Here is a 15,590-nt window from a genome sequence, read left to right on the forward strand (position 1 = left end):
GGGGCGGCCCGGGCTGCTCGGCCGCGGGACAAGCCTGGCCTTGCCATGTCTGATGGAGGTGGGTCTGTGCGCCTGTGCTGCGGGGGGCTCAGCTGGAGGTGACATGGTCAGGGAGAGGACTGACCCCGAGAGGTGGGATCCCCCACAGGATTTGGGGTCCAGCGCCTTCCCAAGAGCACAGGGTGATTTCCCAGTCTCCCTGCTGCAGGGTGGGGGGAGGGAGGTGAGGGAAATGCCTGCGGCTCCAGGACTGCAGCTCCTCTTCCCCAGGACCCAGCAGCGGGATGGTCCAGAGGCAACACAGCTCTTGCTGAGCGTTGGAGTAAAATCATTCCCCTGCGATCTCCTGGCCTGTGCACTGAGTGAGGAGCCCCTGGGTGGCTCTGTCCTGCCTGTTCTTGACACAGTTCATTGCCAGTCTCACTTCCCTGCCACGAAACGAGCTGCTGGTACAGCCAAATGGAGGGGTAGGTGGAGGGGTGTCAGAAATGCTCGTTTAAAAGTCTACCAGATGTTGCTGCTCTGGTTCTTCCTGTTGATCCAGGACCTCTTTAAGGAACAACCAGGTCTTCAGCAATGCCAGCGCATGGGATCGGGGCTTGGCTGGGTGCAGGGGGTGCAGCAGTGCTGGGAGCTGTCCCTGCAGCCCCCGGGGAGGGATGTCTGGTGGGTCACAAGGACGTGTGGCCTCACAAATGCCACCCCCATCCTGCTGTTACCACTGGCTGTTGCCTGTCCTCGCTTGGCACCACTGGCCACCAGACCCTGCTCCAGGCATCACACCTCTGGGAAGAAGCACCCAGAGGACAAGCTGCTGGTGGCAGAACAGGAGTGGGAGAGCAGGGACTGTGCCTGATGGGAGCTCAGCAGGTGGAGGGAAGCCAGTCCCAAATCCCATGGTGTTTTCTGAGCTGATGCTCTTGGGACAGTGCTGAGGTCAGCTGTGGGCTGCAGTGCTGTGAGCAGGAGGTGGTGGCTGGGGGACAGTCCTTCCTAGTGGTGCTGGCATCTCCATCTTGAAGTAGTGTCAGGAGTTCCCTGAAAGTGCAGCCCTTTGTGGCTTTAGTGGGAAGGTGCTGGAGGATGTCCCTGGAACAAGGGGGGGCCCAGGATGGGAAGCAGAAGGCAGCAGCCCTTTCTCAAACACTTTCCAGTCTTCTGAGTGGTTGCATGAGGCAGAGTATCTGGCATGGGGAAGGAGCCAGGCCCTCCGAGGCAGTTGGGTGGCCAGAGCGTGGTGAGGCCTTTGGACCCTGGCTGGGAGCCAGGGCTGCACCCACGGCATGTCCCATACAGCTCCCAGCACCGCTCTGCCCAGGGGGGTCGCCCTGATGCGGCACCGTCAGAGCGTGTTCTGCCAAAAATCCAGCAAGCAGTGGGTGCAGAGGAGAGTGGAGTGAGTGGATGCGGGGTACTGGGAGTGGGGTAGAGGATGGGGAACAGGTAACTGGGTGGAGCAGGTGAAATAGGGCACCCACAGTGATGTGGGGCTGCTGCTGTGGGGCAGACCTGTCCTGTTGGAGTTGGGGAGAGCAGGGTATGTGCAGAGTCACAGGGGGAGGATGGGCAGAGAACCTCCAGAGAAGCTGTACTGACACACGGGGCTGGGACCTGGCAGGTGTCAGGTCTCTGGAAAGCAGAGCAGAGAGTTAGGATGTCTGCATGTCTTGGAGCTTGGTGGGGAATGCACAAGCATCCCTGAGAGGCAGCCCTGGGCGTGTGGTGGAGCTGAGTCTGTCTGCCTACACAGGGCTGAGCAGGACAGGTCGGGAGCACGGGATGGGAAGCAAGCATTATGGTTCAAATAGAGCAAAGTGGCTGTGAAGGTATGATGGGAACATCTCCTGTGGCAGACAGGGCACACACAGCACACCCTCAGGTCACACCCAGTGACAGCTGGTAGTGGGAGGCACAAAATAGGGCCAGGTTCAAGGGGATCTTCCTGGGGACGGTGGTGCCTTTGGTGACCTGGAAGCTTAGGCTGGTTTAACAGCCTCTGCCTTCCCTTCTCCTCAGAGCTCACAAACAGAGCAGCTCTAGCTGCACCCTGGCAGGCTCGTAGCACCTGCAGGCTGTGTCTTTGGCACTGGGGTGTTGTGGTGGGCACTTGGGCTGTGGATCCTAAGGACCACCACAGGTCAGAATATAGTCCCAGCAGAGAAGGTTTTCACAGCCATGAGAGCTGAGCAGAGCCAGTAGGTTTGGCCAGGAAAACCAGATCTGAGGGCATCGGGACCTGACTGGGAGGATGCTCTACACAGAGGCTCAGTGGGTTGTGTGGGAGAGTAACACATCCTGTGAGCCAAGGTCATCCACCCCCATACACCTCCTAGGTTTTTCTGCAAAATAAACATGTGTTGGGAAACTTAAATCAAAAGATTAACATGATCTACAAAGTCTGTCTTCATTGATTGACAATCCAAAGGCAGACACTTGGGATTGTTTTCCAGCTTACTGCTTAAGTGGTCCAGAATAGCTTACTGGTCTTCTGCTGGTGGCTCTGGGTGCCGTGCTTGCTACTGAACCATGGAAGGCACAGTTTATTTCCCATCTCAATGCTGCTGATACCAGGCAGGTTATCGTTTGGTGAACTTGTTTCATCTTGTTCTGCTGTTCATGACTCATAAATTTATCATGTGTGTAAGATGTGCTTCTGCTTCAGGAAGGAGGATCTCCAAGAAGAAAACAATGAGAAGCTGATATGTCTGTTTGGGGATTCCCCAGACACTTTGAGACAAACCATCTGGTATTTGGGTACAAGTTTCAGCTAATACAATTCTTAACTAATTCCCTGTATTTGTATCTTTCTTTCTTTAGGGAGACTCCTACACACTGGCAGCCTCTGCCAGGCACGAAAGCAGCCATGCTGGTCAAAGTGAACAGTCTGAGGCAGGGACAGAGCTCTTCTAACAGCTCACTGCAGCTGCAAGGTGCTCCAGAGGCCAACAGCCAAAAATCTCTTACAAAACCAGCCATATATGCTCAGCCTCAACCCACATCCCAGAGCCCTGGAGCCACAAAGCGAATGCCTGCAGGAGACACAAAGCAGTCTATGCAGATCAAAAAGACAGAGAATGGTGGGTTTTGCCTAGTGCTGATGAATGGTCCAACTTCTCAAACACCTCCAAGGAGCCGAACAGGAACCCCCCAGCCTGCATCCCCCAAGTATGCCTCCCCTGCCCCTATATACGATGAGCCATCTTTAGAGTCTCCAATTTATGATGAGCCACCAGTAGATATGGACACTGAAAGCATCAGTATGAGTAGGATGTCTCCACCAAGGTCACCAAGCAGTAGCTTAAAAAAGCAGCTGCAACCAACCAAATTATTACAGCATCCAAGTCTGCAACAGCAGCAAGCTGCAAAGAAGCATGCAAGAAACCCTTCCTCCACTGAATACAGCCCAGCTGGCAGGGAGTATATAAAGCACATGGTCAATGTTGATCAGTCTTCCAAACTCTCCCACTCTTCTGCTGCAACAGCTGATGCTTCTACTAAACTGCCTGGTCAGCTTACTTCCAAGGACAGCTTCAAGCAGTCTTGGAGGATCTTGGAAGCCAACGTCCTCAAGAACATGGAAGCTCACCACAGCCGGCAGAACAGCCTGCAAACTCAAGAGTACCCAACTGGTATAAGCCATCAGGATTCTGGTTATTCAACTGGCCCCTCTCCAAGCTTGAGGAAAAGGAAAGGAAGGAGGCAAGGGGCAGGTCAGGGGAGACCTGGCTCTGTGGGCAGCAGCAGCGAGCTCACGGCTTTGAACGATAAGCTGATTGCTGAGATGCGTGCTGTGGTGGGCAGGTCAGCAGCTTGCAGGGGGAGCAAAGCCAGCCTAGATGCTCAAAGTCTGGAGAGTGGCATCCCAGCAGAGAGCAGCAAAGTCAGATTTCAGTCCGACCACTTGAAAAAATGCATCAGCCGGAGCTCAAGGGATGATGTCTCGGCCAGTAACAGGTCTCTGTATAGACAGGGCCTGGAGAGCAGGGGCAGTTTTCCCAGCAATGTGGGTGCTTCGCAGGACACAGTGAGGCAGAAGAGGACTTTTGAGAAAATAGATTCTTTAGAAAAGAACGTGACCAGCCAGACAAGTTTGGCTTCATCAGATGCTACACAACGCTCCTCCCAGGTACCTGCTCATCCACACTGAGTTTGATCACACCTTTGCTGGGTTGGGGGGGGGGCAGAGCCAAGTGCCTGCTCCTGGGGGGGTTTGGTGGGTGTGCTGCAGGCAGGACATGTCTGTGCCTGCAGAATAGCAGATGGGTCACAAAGAGTCACCGTGTTGTGGATGGAGACCCCATTTCAGGCCAGTGGCCCGAGGGGAGGGGGCTTGTAGACTCATGTCCAGCTGGCCTTGAGCAGTGTGGGCAGCTCTGCTGTGTCCCCAGGGTCCATCTACTGGTGCTCCTGTCTCCTCTGGCAGCCTTGCCCTGACGTGTCGTCTCTGTGCTGGGATGGCCAGAATTGGTGATGTGCAGGACACAGGGTTTGCATGGCCACATGGCAGCATTTCCTCTGGTTTTTTTGTCTCTCTTCTTTTTGTAATAGTTCCTCATGCTCTGCTCTCCCTTCCAGTAGTTCCTGAGCATGGTATGGATATACTCAGAAACCTGGGACAGTGACTCTAGCCTCTTCCTGACGGAAGATTTTAAAGCCAATTACGGTGCCTGCACAGCTGGAGCAATTTTTCCCCTATAACACCACTTCTGCAGAATTTAGTTTTCCATATTTCCTCCTATTTGAATTTGAACTTCCTGGTTTTAGTTCAGATTTAGGTTGTACAGAGGTGATGTTATGTCCTGCGAGGTTTTTGTCCTTTTTCTCTTTGCTCCCCTTCCAGTTGTTTCAGTCCTGCAGAACAACCTGAGTCTCTGCATGTGATCTGCAAGGCACAGCTGGTAACAGTCATGGATTCATGGAATGGTTTGGATTGGAAGGGACCTTAAAGCTCATCTAGATCCAACCCCCTGCATGGGCAGGGACACCTCCCAGCAGCCCAGGTTGCTCCAAGCCCCATCCAACCTGCCCTTCAACACTTCAGGGATGGAGCAGCCATAGCTTCCCTGAGCAACCTGGACTAGGGTCTCACCACCTGCACACATGAAAAATTATTTTAACCCTTTGTTCTGTTTTTTTTTTTGGTCCCTGTTTACTAGCCATGGCCTTTCATGAAGAAACTTGGCAAGGTCCTTGACATTCCAGATTGCTCCAGCAGACCTGTGAGGTGTAACTTTTCTCTAGAAGTGAGGCTGACACCTCCCAGCTGTATCAGATTTATGCATGTGCCTTCTCCTCTTGTAATTTCTGATCAGTAGTGACCTGAAACCCTCTTATAAACTGAAGTTGTGTTCTCACATGTTCCATTTTTCAGGCACAGAGCCAGTTCGAGTTCACGTGACTCACCTATTACAGTTAATAGTTCAGCAATTTCATTTCACAGCCTCTTTAGACATGCTGGAAGGCCACTCTCTGGACTGCTGGATGTGTCACCACTTGTTGCACTGACAGGGAGAGCTGAGACTTGATGTCTCCATTATGCAGCAGAGATGGTGGCTTGGGGAGAGGAGAGGAGAGGGGCCTGTTGAACCTCTAGAGAGCATGAGGAGGTAGATCCTCAAAAGGAAGATGCTGAAGGAGCAATTAAGGGTGGTAGGAAAACCAACCCTGGGAATCGAAGGTGGATTGTAGAAGACTGAGGATGCAGATGGTAGAGGAAAACTGCAGGCAGGGATTTCTAGGCAGCGTGTTGAGTGAATTCAGAGAGGGTGAGGAGGTAGAGGGGTAACTCAAGGGATAATAAAACAAAACTAAGTAGAAAAGCAGGAGAAATTACTGTGCCCCAGGCTGGCAATAAGAGGTGGAGTGTGATGTGTGCTAATCCCATCATCCACATGTATGTACATGTTTGGTGCAAGATAGGGAAGGGTGGGACTGCACAAGCCTCTGTCATGAGTTCAGCAGTTGCTCCTGACAAAGAAAGCACCAACTTGCTCTAAATGTTTAAGAACTAACGTGTATTTTGGGGTTGAATTGTAGGCCAGGACTGGAATAGTGTGTGGCACATGGGTTCAGGGTGATCTGCAAATAGGAAAAATGCATGTTTTACCTCACTTCTTCCACTGCAAACCCAGACTTACAGATTTATATTTCTTGGTCTTCCTTTAAAAAACAAAAACCTCAAGATTATCTTCTTTGTTTTTTTCCTTACTTGCTGGAGATCTCCTTAGAGAACACAGAGCAAAGTGTGGGCTGTTTAGCTCCTGGTTTCTTGATGTGGGAATTTCAAGTCTAGCAAAAAAGTCTGTTTCCTAAAAAACTTGTTGGGTGTTTGGGTTCTTTATGTGTCCCAGGCTGCCACCTCCATCCTGAATTCTGCCTGGGCAAAGTAAGTGTCTGTTCTCACAAGCAGTTATTACATTTTCTTGCTATTAGCCCTGCCCAAGCTCTGATGACATTGCTTCTTGTAGCAACAGCCTGGGTGCAGGGGTGGACAAGGGCTGCTTGGAAAAACTGCACACAGGGCCTGGGAGGAGGGAAGGTCTCTGTCTCTGCTGCTTATCTCTGTGAACTTGTGATCCGTGGATTTGTCCCTGGAGCAAATGAGCATGATCACTGTGGGTGGGGAGCAGTTGTCCCTAGTCCTCTGAGAAGAAAAAGCAATGCAATAGTTGCAAACAATTCTGATGGAACAGAGATGTCCCCAAGTCCTGTGCAGTGGCACTGGCAGAAGCACTGAGTCTGCAGCCTGTATCTGCCAGGGGAGGACCAGGGCTGGTTCAGAAGGAGGTTGTGGTGTGTCTGGAGGGTCTGGTGAGAGCCAGGTCTGTTGGTGGTGGAGGTTGATCAATGCAGATATCTTGTCTCCTTGACTTCACCAACTGATACACAATTTATCCTGCCTGGATGACAGTCTTACCTTCAAAATAGCTGTGTCCATTCTCCCTTGTGCCTTGCTTAGCTTCCCTGTCCCACTGGTGTATCTGGCCAGTATTTCCATTAGGAAGGTGATGGTGGAATTGAGATCCATGGTTTGAATGCCTCAGTGCAAAGGCTGCCCAGGCACAAGCTGCCCAGAGCTCAGCAGCTCCCAAGGGTCCCTAGGTTTGGGCCAGGTGTATTTAGTTTATTTTTTTCTTTTTTCTTTTTTTCTGCCCATAACTTGGAAAAATAGTAATGGCAGGAACCAGCCATGGGATTGTAGGGGTCAGAAAGGGTGAAGGCAAGAAAGAAACAGTCCTGGAAGTGCTGTGGCCATCTACTCTCTTCCCTCTCCTCATGTTCCCCACCCACCTCCTGGGTTGCTGTGGCTCCACAGGAACTGAGAGGTGAAGAGTGAGGAGAAACTTGGCTCCTTGGGGTGTGCTTGGTGCCACAGAGCTGTACTGCAGCTCTGGCAGTCAGCTCACCTCCTGCTTGGGCTGCCCCTGGAGCTCTGGGACAGCTTGGACAATCAGCCCTGTTGCTCCTTGTCCCAGTGCTTCCCTTGGGGACTGCAGCGGCGTGTGGCCATGCCAGCCGGGCTCTCACAGAGCTCCATCTTGTACAGATTCACCACTTTGGAGCTGCTGGTGGCTTCATGACTCACTGCTGATAATTTTCCTAGCAGGGTAAGGAGTCATCTAAGCTGCTTTCAACCCGTCTGTTCTCCCTTGCAGCCTGGGACCATCGAGTTGGACCCCAAGCAGGAGAGCAGCGCCCAGCCTGCTGGCTGCGTGGGGTGTCACTTCCCCTACAACACCCTGCGGAAGCCCCTCTCCCAGAGCAGCATGGCAGACTGGGCCTCCAAGAACCTCAACATGCACACCCAGGGCATCTTCCGCCGGAGGATCTCCATCTCCAACATGCTGTCCTGGAACGGCGGCTCCATCAAAAAGCCGATGCTCATCACCAGCAACCGCACCGTCAAGAAGGAGGCCTGTGAGATGTTCAAGCTGGTGCAGAGCTACATGGGAGATCGTCAGACCCGCATGGACCGGAACCACGTGGCGTTGGTCACGGTCACCAAGTGCTGGAGCGTGCAGGGGCTGCGGGACGAGCTCTACATCCAGCTGATCCGGCAGACGACGGACAACACGTGCTACCGGAGCCTGGCGTGGGGCTGGGAACTGATGGCCATCAGCCTGGCCTTCTTCTCCCCATCACCCAAGTTTCAGTCTTACCTGGAAGGCTACATTTATCGCCACCTTGACAGTGATGAGAACAGTAAGTGCCCCATGCACACCCTGGCCCCAGCAGCCTTCTGCTGGGCTGGGCCACCTACTCAGGGCTGTCTGGGTTTGATCAAAAACAGGTAGTCACCAGGCAGGGCTGTGGTTTCTGTCTGAGAGCACCACGTGCTGGGCGAGTCCATCCTTCCTGGGGATGAAGCTGCCACCAGCTCATCTCCCTGCAGGCCTGACGTGTGTCTGGAGGGGAAATGCCAGCCCGAGGCTGTGCCCAGCTCACCGGTCACTTGGCAAGATCAGCTCTGGGGAGAGAGGATTTGAACCTGCTGAGGAGTTTCTTTGGGTTCTCTGAAGACATGATTTACTTCAAAATTCCTTAAAGCAGGAAAAAAAAAATTAAATATAATTTTTTAGAGGAGCCATTGCAAACATTAGGAGCAGGCCTCAGCTTGGCAAGCAGTCAGGATCCTGGAGGATGCTGCTTTTGTTGTGAACGCATGTGATGTAGCTGCCTTCAGCTCTTTCAGAAGCCTTGGGGAGCAGCCCAGCGTATATTCACTTATTACCCCAATTTTAAATTTCTGTAGCACCCTGTGCAAAATTAGAAACAAAAGCCAAGTGACAAGTGACAGTATTTATTGGCTGATTTGTCACTGTTTCAGCAGTGCTTGCTGTGTCTTGTCCAGTCTCAGGCAAGAAACGATGGCACCTCTCTCCACTGGGGGCTTCAAGAGCGGGTTAAAGCCCCCCTAGATCTCCAGGGCAGGTGCAAAAGTTCTGTCCCAGCACCTCCCAGCCCCAGTGTGGCAGTGGAGATGGGTCCTAGGGGCAGCCATGGTGCAATGCCAACCTTTGCCTCCTGATTTCATGCCTGTATCCTTAACACGGAATTTCTTCACTGAACTGCTGGATGTTCAGCACTGCTTTGGGTTCTGTGAGGATCCCAAACCCTTGTTGCTCCTCCCCAGAACCATTCCCTCCAGCTACACTTGGCCCAGGAGTAAAAAATCACCTTGCCAGGCCCAGGGGTGCAGGCAACAAGGGGGAGTAAGCAGTTGTTCCTTCTGCTGGTGTTTAGGCAGTAAGTTTGTATAGGTATAACCTTGTTTCCTAGAGCCCTATCTCAACTATTTGGCTATTTGGAGAAGTTGAGTGTTGTCTTGGGCCCTTTACTCAGGTGCGTTTGGAGCTGGCTGAGGACCTTTCCTTGAGCTGGAGTTAGGTGGCCACCATGTCTAAGGGCAGTTCTGGTCTTTGGTATTTTGTTATTCCACACTATTAAACCAGAGCCTCTTCTGATTTTTCAGTTGCCCAGCGCATCAAGGAGCTTGTGGATCTGAAAAACAAGAAGAACTCAAAATCCAGGAAGAAGAGGAAACAAAACACTGAGGATGAAGGTAAAAGGAGGCGCAGAATGAAGGGGGGCAAGAAGGACTGCACTGACCTCCAACAGGCGGGATTCTGAGCTGTGCTGAAAATCAGTTCTTCAAGTGCATAGACTTAGATTTGTGAAACTTTAGTGCAGGTGGTGGGTGTGAGAGGTTGGACCAGAGCATGGATGAGTAGTGTGGATGGCAGCTGAGCAGCACACAGGACCAGAAGCACTATGGCAGCAGGGGAGACCCCTTCCACTCACAGTTGTGTGAAAAAAGGGATTTTAATTTAGATGCAGAGCTGGAGCTGAAATCCAGCTGCTCTGTGTAAGCCACGGGATTTTCTATAGCACATTCCAGGGCTCAAAGCTGCACGAGCCAGCCTGTTGGAATGAACCTGTCTCAGCTGCAGTAATTGATTTTGTAAAGCACCAACCTGAGAACCTTGAGGGAGGACACTCCTGACAAAGAGCCCTGCCTTTTTCTCCCCAGTATCAGCTTTTCCTTGTCCACACTCCCTGGACTCTGCACTCCAGAGCTTCCAGTAGCGTCACTACTGCGTGAGCAAGAGCTCACGTATTCCTCCAGCCCCAGGGTGTAACTGCTGCCTGCAGTTAATCTGTCATCTGGCTAAAGTCTTGCTAGACAAAGTCCATTCCATTTTATATTTTTTTAATATATATTGCTTTCAGGAAACTTGAGCCAACCCTTTGAATTCATATCAGGCAGCACTTAGTATCATGTGGCCTCAGTGTTTTGAATCTGGGAGAGCTGGAGCCCAACTTCCTGCCCTGCTGAGCCCTACGTGAGCCAGCAGGCAAGTGTGGGGGACCCAGACTCTCCTGTGGGGCCTTCCCTGTGTCCCTTGTCCCCTGAGGCAGCTGCAAGACTGAGAAGTGGCTGAGGAGGCCCCTTGGTCACAGCCCCTGCACCGGGAGCATCTGTTGCTTCTGTCTCTGGTGGGATTCAGAGACCTGAGACCACACAGAGGGATTATATTTCTGGTAGAGGTCTGTCTTTTTTCTTTCCTGTTCAGGCCCAAGAGAGTTCAGCCTATTCCTTCATGAAGTGATGGTGCTTGGGCTGAGAGGGGCTTTGACACCTTGATGGGACAACTCCCCAGACATGTGCAGGGCGTGCTCTGTCTGTGGGCTGAGCAGGCTCTTCTGTGCAATTGTGGTCTCTTGTGTGTGCTTAGGAAGATAGAGGTAGTTTTTACCTAAAAGTAAGAAATACACTTTTAATTTAAAAAAAAAAAAGTGGGTGTATATATATATATATGTTTGTATGTATATGAAATGTTATGAAGAAGGCATGCCAAGATACCTTATAAAGTTTGCAGAATGAAGCACTTGAAAGTCACAAGAGCCTGTGTGGCCTCAGCCAGGGCTGTGGGGAGAGGTCCCACACTGTCCCTTCACTGGGCCCTGCTGCTGTCACACAGACCTGCTCTGGCCCTGAGCTGCTCTGCTGGCCCTGCAGGGCTGGCCAGGGGAGCAGAGGAGGCAGGAGGGCTGGCACATCACTGCAAACAGCTTTTTCACAAATGACTTGCAATGCTGAGGGTTTTTTCTGGGGTCTGACCTCGGAGCTGCACTTGAAGGGGATCCTGCAGGAACACACAGGCCTGTGAGATGGTCATTAGTAGCTCTGATATACTTAGATGCTTGGGGATGCTGCAGCAGCAATTCGGCAGAGAAATCCATAAGGAAACTGAATGTAGCATTTTCAAATGGAGCTGAACAGTAGGTATATGGACATGTATGTAAGTCTTCCAGTGGAAAATGGAGTCAGAGCTGTGATGTCTCCCTCCCACATGCTTCCTTCAGTGCAGAGGCTTGCAAGTAAACACTTGGGTGAGTAAACATTTGTCATCTGACATGCACCCAAAGAAATAATTTTGAAGTTTCCCACACTTGCCTCTGCAATCTTCACCTTCTAATGTAATTCTCTGTGAGCAACTGAAATATGAAGGTGGTGCAGTATCTTTTCATGGATCAATAACCCACTGAAAGGCAGAAGAATAACAGGTAGAAAGAAGTTACGTGTTTTCAGAAGGAGGATTGTCTGCTGATCCTGCAGGAATGTAAGCTGGGCTTTGGGTTTATACAAGGAGGCAAATAATGAGCTGGCAGCTCAGTGTTGGTATGAAATTATTCAGGATTGTAAAAACTGAAGGTGCAGAGAGATCTCACAAGGGTGAGTAACTGGTCAAACATCAGAGAAAATTGTGTCAAGAGAAGCCAAGTATTTTACACAGGGAGACATCCCCGACTGCATGTGCAGCAGCAGGCTCCTGTGTCGCTGTTGGAAGGAGAGAAAGACGTTTTGCAGCCCATATGTGAATTTCCAGAAATGGTGCTGGGAAGCAGTCAAAAACCAAGCAGAGGATCAGGAGCTTGTAGAAAAGGGACAGAGAGCAAACCAGCCCTCAGCCCTAGTCATGCTGTGCCCACTCTGCATGTCCTGCCCGCGGTCCCTCCAGGGCAATGAGTGGGGCAGAGGAAGCTCCACAGGAGCTGGACCTGGAGGAGAAGAGGGGGGAGAAGGTCTGTGGGCTAAAGAAAACTGCAGGTTGCCAGAGGAAAAAGAGAAGAAAATTCCTTGTTATTTGTCTTAGCAAAAGAATTGGAAACCACCTGGTTTTGTTGTTGGGCTTTAGGAGCACTCGGTCCTGAACCCCAACATTCAGTTGTGCAAAGCAGGTTGTGCAGGGCAGGAGCATGAAGAGGTTTAGGAAGAAATGGGACAAATTCAAAGAAGGGAGGTCTGTCAGGTGGTAGTTAATGGTCCAGGTGCAACACTGCCTCAGAGTATCTCCCACCTGCTGTCTGCTGAGAGATTTTCCAAGGGGAATACTCATTTTTCAGACATCCTCTGTCTGTTTCTTGTCCTGCTGGCAGATGCAGGTTGCTGGCTGCCCAGCCCTTGGGGCTGGCAAAGCATTTCCCCCAAGGGGAATGGTGATGGAGCAGCATTGCTGGGATGCAGGATGCACTGGGGATGGGAAGAAGAGGGGCTAAAACACTGCTGTAAACCCAGGGAACTGGGCAGATCAAAGCCAGGAGAGTGACATGGGTGCAAAGCCCAGGTGAGATATTTGGGAGGCACCAAACCCTGTGCCAAGAGCACAGTGAGACAGGGCCCTGCCCTGAGAGCCTGCTCTGGCTGGGCCAGGCTGCAGCAGGTTGAAGAAATACCAGGACAGCAGCTTCTGCTGTGCTAAAATATGTCTCCTATGGCTGGGTTCTGAATCCACATTGTTTACTGCATTTTTTAAGACATTTTTTGGCAGGAGAGCATTCAAGTCTATTCCAGAAGGTACGTTCCTGCATGTGCCCTGCCTGGATTTTAACTTGTTATAAAAGGAGAGGTTCTTTAAGAAGTTCCTTGCATGTATTTCTAGGCCAGCACATGGAAAAATATTTTCCTTTGAAAACAGTTTTTCACTGTGTGGGTTGTTAGTAGTCTTCTGTTCCCAAGCTCCTGGGGCTACTGTGGTACCACAGGAAATAACAGCTCAACTTGGATTTCACAGATTCATGATGTGCTCAGGGAAGTGGGAATTGCCTCCAGGGTGAGACCTTCCCAGGCAGGCAAAGCTGCCCAGCCCTGTGCCCAGGCCATGAGCTGGGCACCAGAGGGGGACCTGGCCAGTTGGTGGGGAGAGCTGACCAGGCCTGGTGAGCCCAGTGCCAGCAGCTGATCTCTAGCTGAGCGTTACACAAGCAGCCAGATGACCAAGTCAGGGCGCAGGTTTGGAGGCTAAAGCTATAAATTCTGCTCCCCTCCCTCACAGTTCCCTCCCCAGCTCTCCGTGGCTCCCAGCCCCTCACGTCCCATTGCCCAGTTCACTCATGCTGGGGCTGGGGGCTGCACAGCTGGGTGGGAGCCTGGTGGGAGCCTTTCCTGCTGTGCCTGCCTTGGCAGAGCAGTCACCCCATTCCTCGGGGCTCCTGCTGCTTTTGTGGTGATATGGGGCAAGTTTAGTTTTCAATTTTTTTCTTGAAATTCAGTCAGCTCCACACATGGCCCTGACAGTCCCTTCTGGGTCACAGGCTTCAGCCTGGTTGTCATTGGGAACAGGATCCCTTGCTGGTGCAGGATGTAGGGTTTGGGATCAGGGAGCTTTCTGGGAAAGTAGGAAACGGGCTTCAAGCAAATGTGCCTGGCTGCTGCCCCCATGTCATCCGTGCAGGCTGTTGGAGACAGCCAGTTCCTTTGCAAACCTTGTTAAACTCTTAGGGTGATAATGGGTTTCATGGTCTAATTACTGTGTGAAAAAAACATTTCCTATTATTAGTTTTGAATGTGCTGCCTCCATTGTTGTGATGCAGAGACACAGTCTAGTGTCTCTGGACATTCTCTCCTTCCTGAAGCAGATCACACTTTGTCCATTTTAACAACAAAAGCTAAAACCTGAAACAGTGAAGCATCACAAAGCAGCTCATTGGTTTTGTTTTCTTTACTCCTTAGACATTTCCAGTAGAAATCATGCCTGGGATTAGCAGGATTTTTGCATGCGGGGAATGTTTTGCTTTAGATATTCCCAAGAGAGAGAAATTCTTCAAACTGACTTTCCTTCCCGTTGCCTGCAGGAGAGGGGGATGCTGTTGTCCTCCCTGGGCTTTGCTCCAGCATTGCAGAGAGGCTCCTCTCCAGCTGGGACCATCAAGCAGATTGACTGAGAGGTGGGGGGAGGACTTGTTCTGTCATGGGGAGCCCAGGACTGTGGTTTGTCTGCTGGCTGAGGGGAGAGCGGGGGAAGTGCATCTCTCACCTTTGTGAGTTGTTGTTCTGCTGGGGAAGAGCTTGTCCTCCCTCTGCATCAAGAGGAACTGAGGAACTCCAGGTTCCTGACCAGCTCACCTAAGCCCTAGGGTGTGGAAAGGCTGATCTGAAACACAGCATCTGAGCAGAATGTAGATTTTAAAAGCCACAAGTATTTTGAACTCTGCTGCAAGCTTTGAGCCTGGCAGGGAATCAAATAGGGCAGATCTATTCACTGCTTTCAGCAGGCAATTTGGGTCTGACTCGAAAAAGAACAAAAGGCCAACGGGTTTGGAAAAACTCTCCCAGCAATCAGTGCAAACATTTCTGTCGGTGTCACGCGGGGATTAGCTGTGAGCCCTGGCTCCTCTGGCCCTCAGAGCTCGCTGAGCCGAGCGCCGCTGTGCAGCTCTGCAGCTCCTCTGGGAAGCTCCCGCCTGTCCAGTTCTCGTATGGCAGAGTCTGCCCCAGCCTCATGGCACAGGGTTGAGTTGGAGGGGTCTGCAGGTGGGAGTGTGAGGCCACCATTGGCAGGGCCTGGGGGCAGAGGGAGATCTCCCCACCTTCCCACCCCTTGCCCTGCGTCCTGAGCTCACTCCAGTTGAGGAATCTCTCACCTCTCGCTGCTGTTGCCTCTCCCCAGCACTGCACTTCTTGAGTCACAAACTATTTGTTTAAAACACTTTCAAGTTTTCCCTGGTTGAGACGTGGCCACCTGGGAATGCCCAGCCCTGTGTCTGTGAGCCGTGGGAGTCCAGCCACTCCAGGGGGCTCACACTCATGCTCACACACGTGCCTGAGCTGTGAACGCCAAACCAGTGCCTTGTGCTGAGTCAGGACAGGGTCAGGCTGCCTGTGGCAGAGGTGAGGATCTGCAGGAGCAGGGCTGGGAGGTTCAGAGCCACCAGCCTTGACCCAGAAGCCAAATGTCTCCAAGCCCCAGCAGTGACTGGCACTGGTGCTGCCCCAGGGCTGCAGGGCCAGCAGGTCTGGCGGCTGTAGCCCTGAGGTTTCTGCAGAAGTTGAACATGAGCCAGCAGTGTGCCCAGGTGGCCCCAAGGCCCAGGGCATCCTGGCTTGTGTCAGGAATGGTGTGGCCAGCAGGAGCAGGGATGTGATTCTCCCCCCGTGCTCAGCACTGGGGAGGCCTCAGCTCCAGTCCTGGGGCAGCTCTGGGCCCATCACTGCAGGAAGGACCTTGAGGTGCTGGAGCAGGTCCAGGGGAGACAGCGAGGCTGGTGAAGGGACTGGAGGGAAAGTCTGACAGGGAGAGGCTGAGGGA

The 15,590-nt window shown here is 52.0% G+C and overlaps 1 protein-coding gene across 1 annotated transcript in view; it reads left to right on the forward strand.

Annotated features, from left to right (window-relative positions):
- LOC104394831 (rho GTPase-activating protein 39-like) overlaps positions 1 to 15,590 on the forward strand; it is a 47,221-nt gene that overhangs the window by 9,033 nt on the left and 22,598 nt on the right. The window contains exons 2-4 of the mRNA XM_010004467.1: positions 2,818 to 4,126; positions 7,656 to 8,202; positions 9,473 to 9,562. Coding sequence (XP_010002769.1) covers positions 2,818 to 4,126; positions 7,656 to 8,202; positions 9,473 to 9,562 — 1,946 coding nt within the window. The remainder of the gene's footprint in view (positions 1 to 2,817; positions 4,127 to 7,655; positions 8,203 to 9,472; positions 9,563 to 15,590) is intronic.

This window comes from Chaetura pelagica, unplaced genomic scaffold (assembly GCF_000747805.2).
Source record: "Chaetura pelagica isolate M959 unplaced genomic scaffold, ChaPel_1.0 scaffold809, whole genome shotgun sequence".
Taxonomy (NCBI): domain Eukaryota; kingdom Metazoa; phylum Chordata; class Aves; order Apodiformes; family Apodidae; genus Chaetura; species Chaetura pelagica.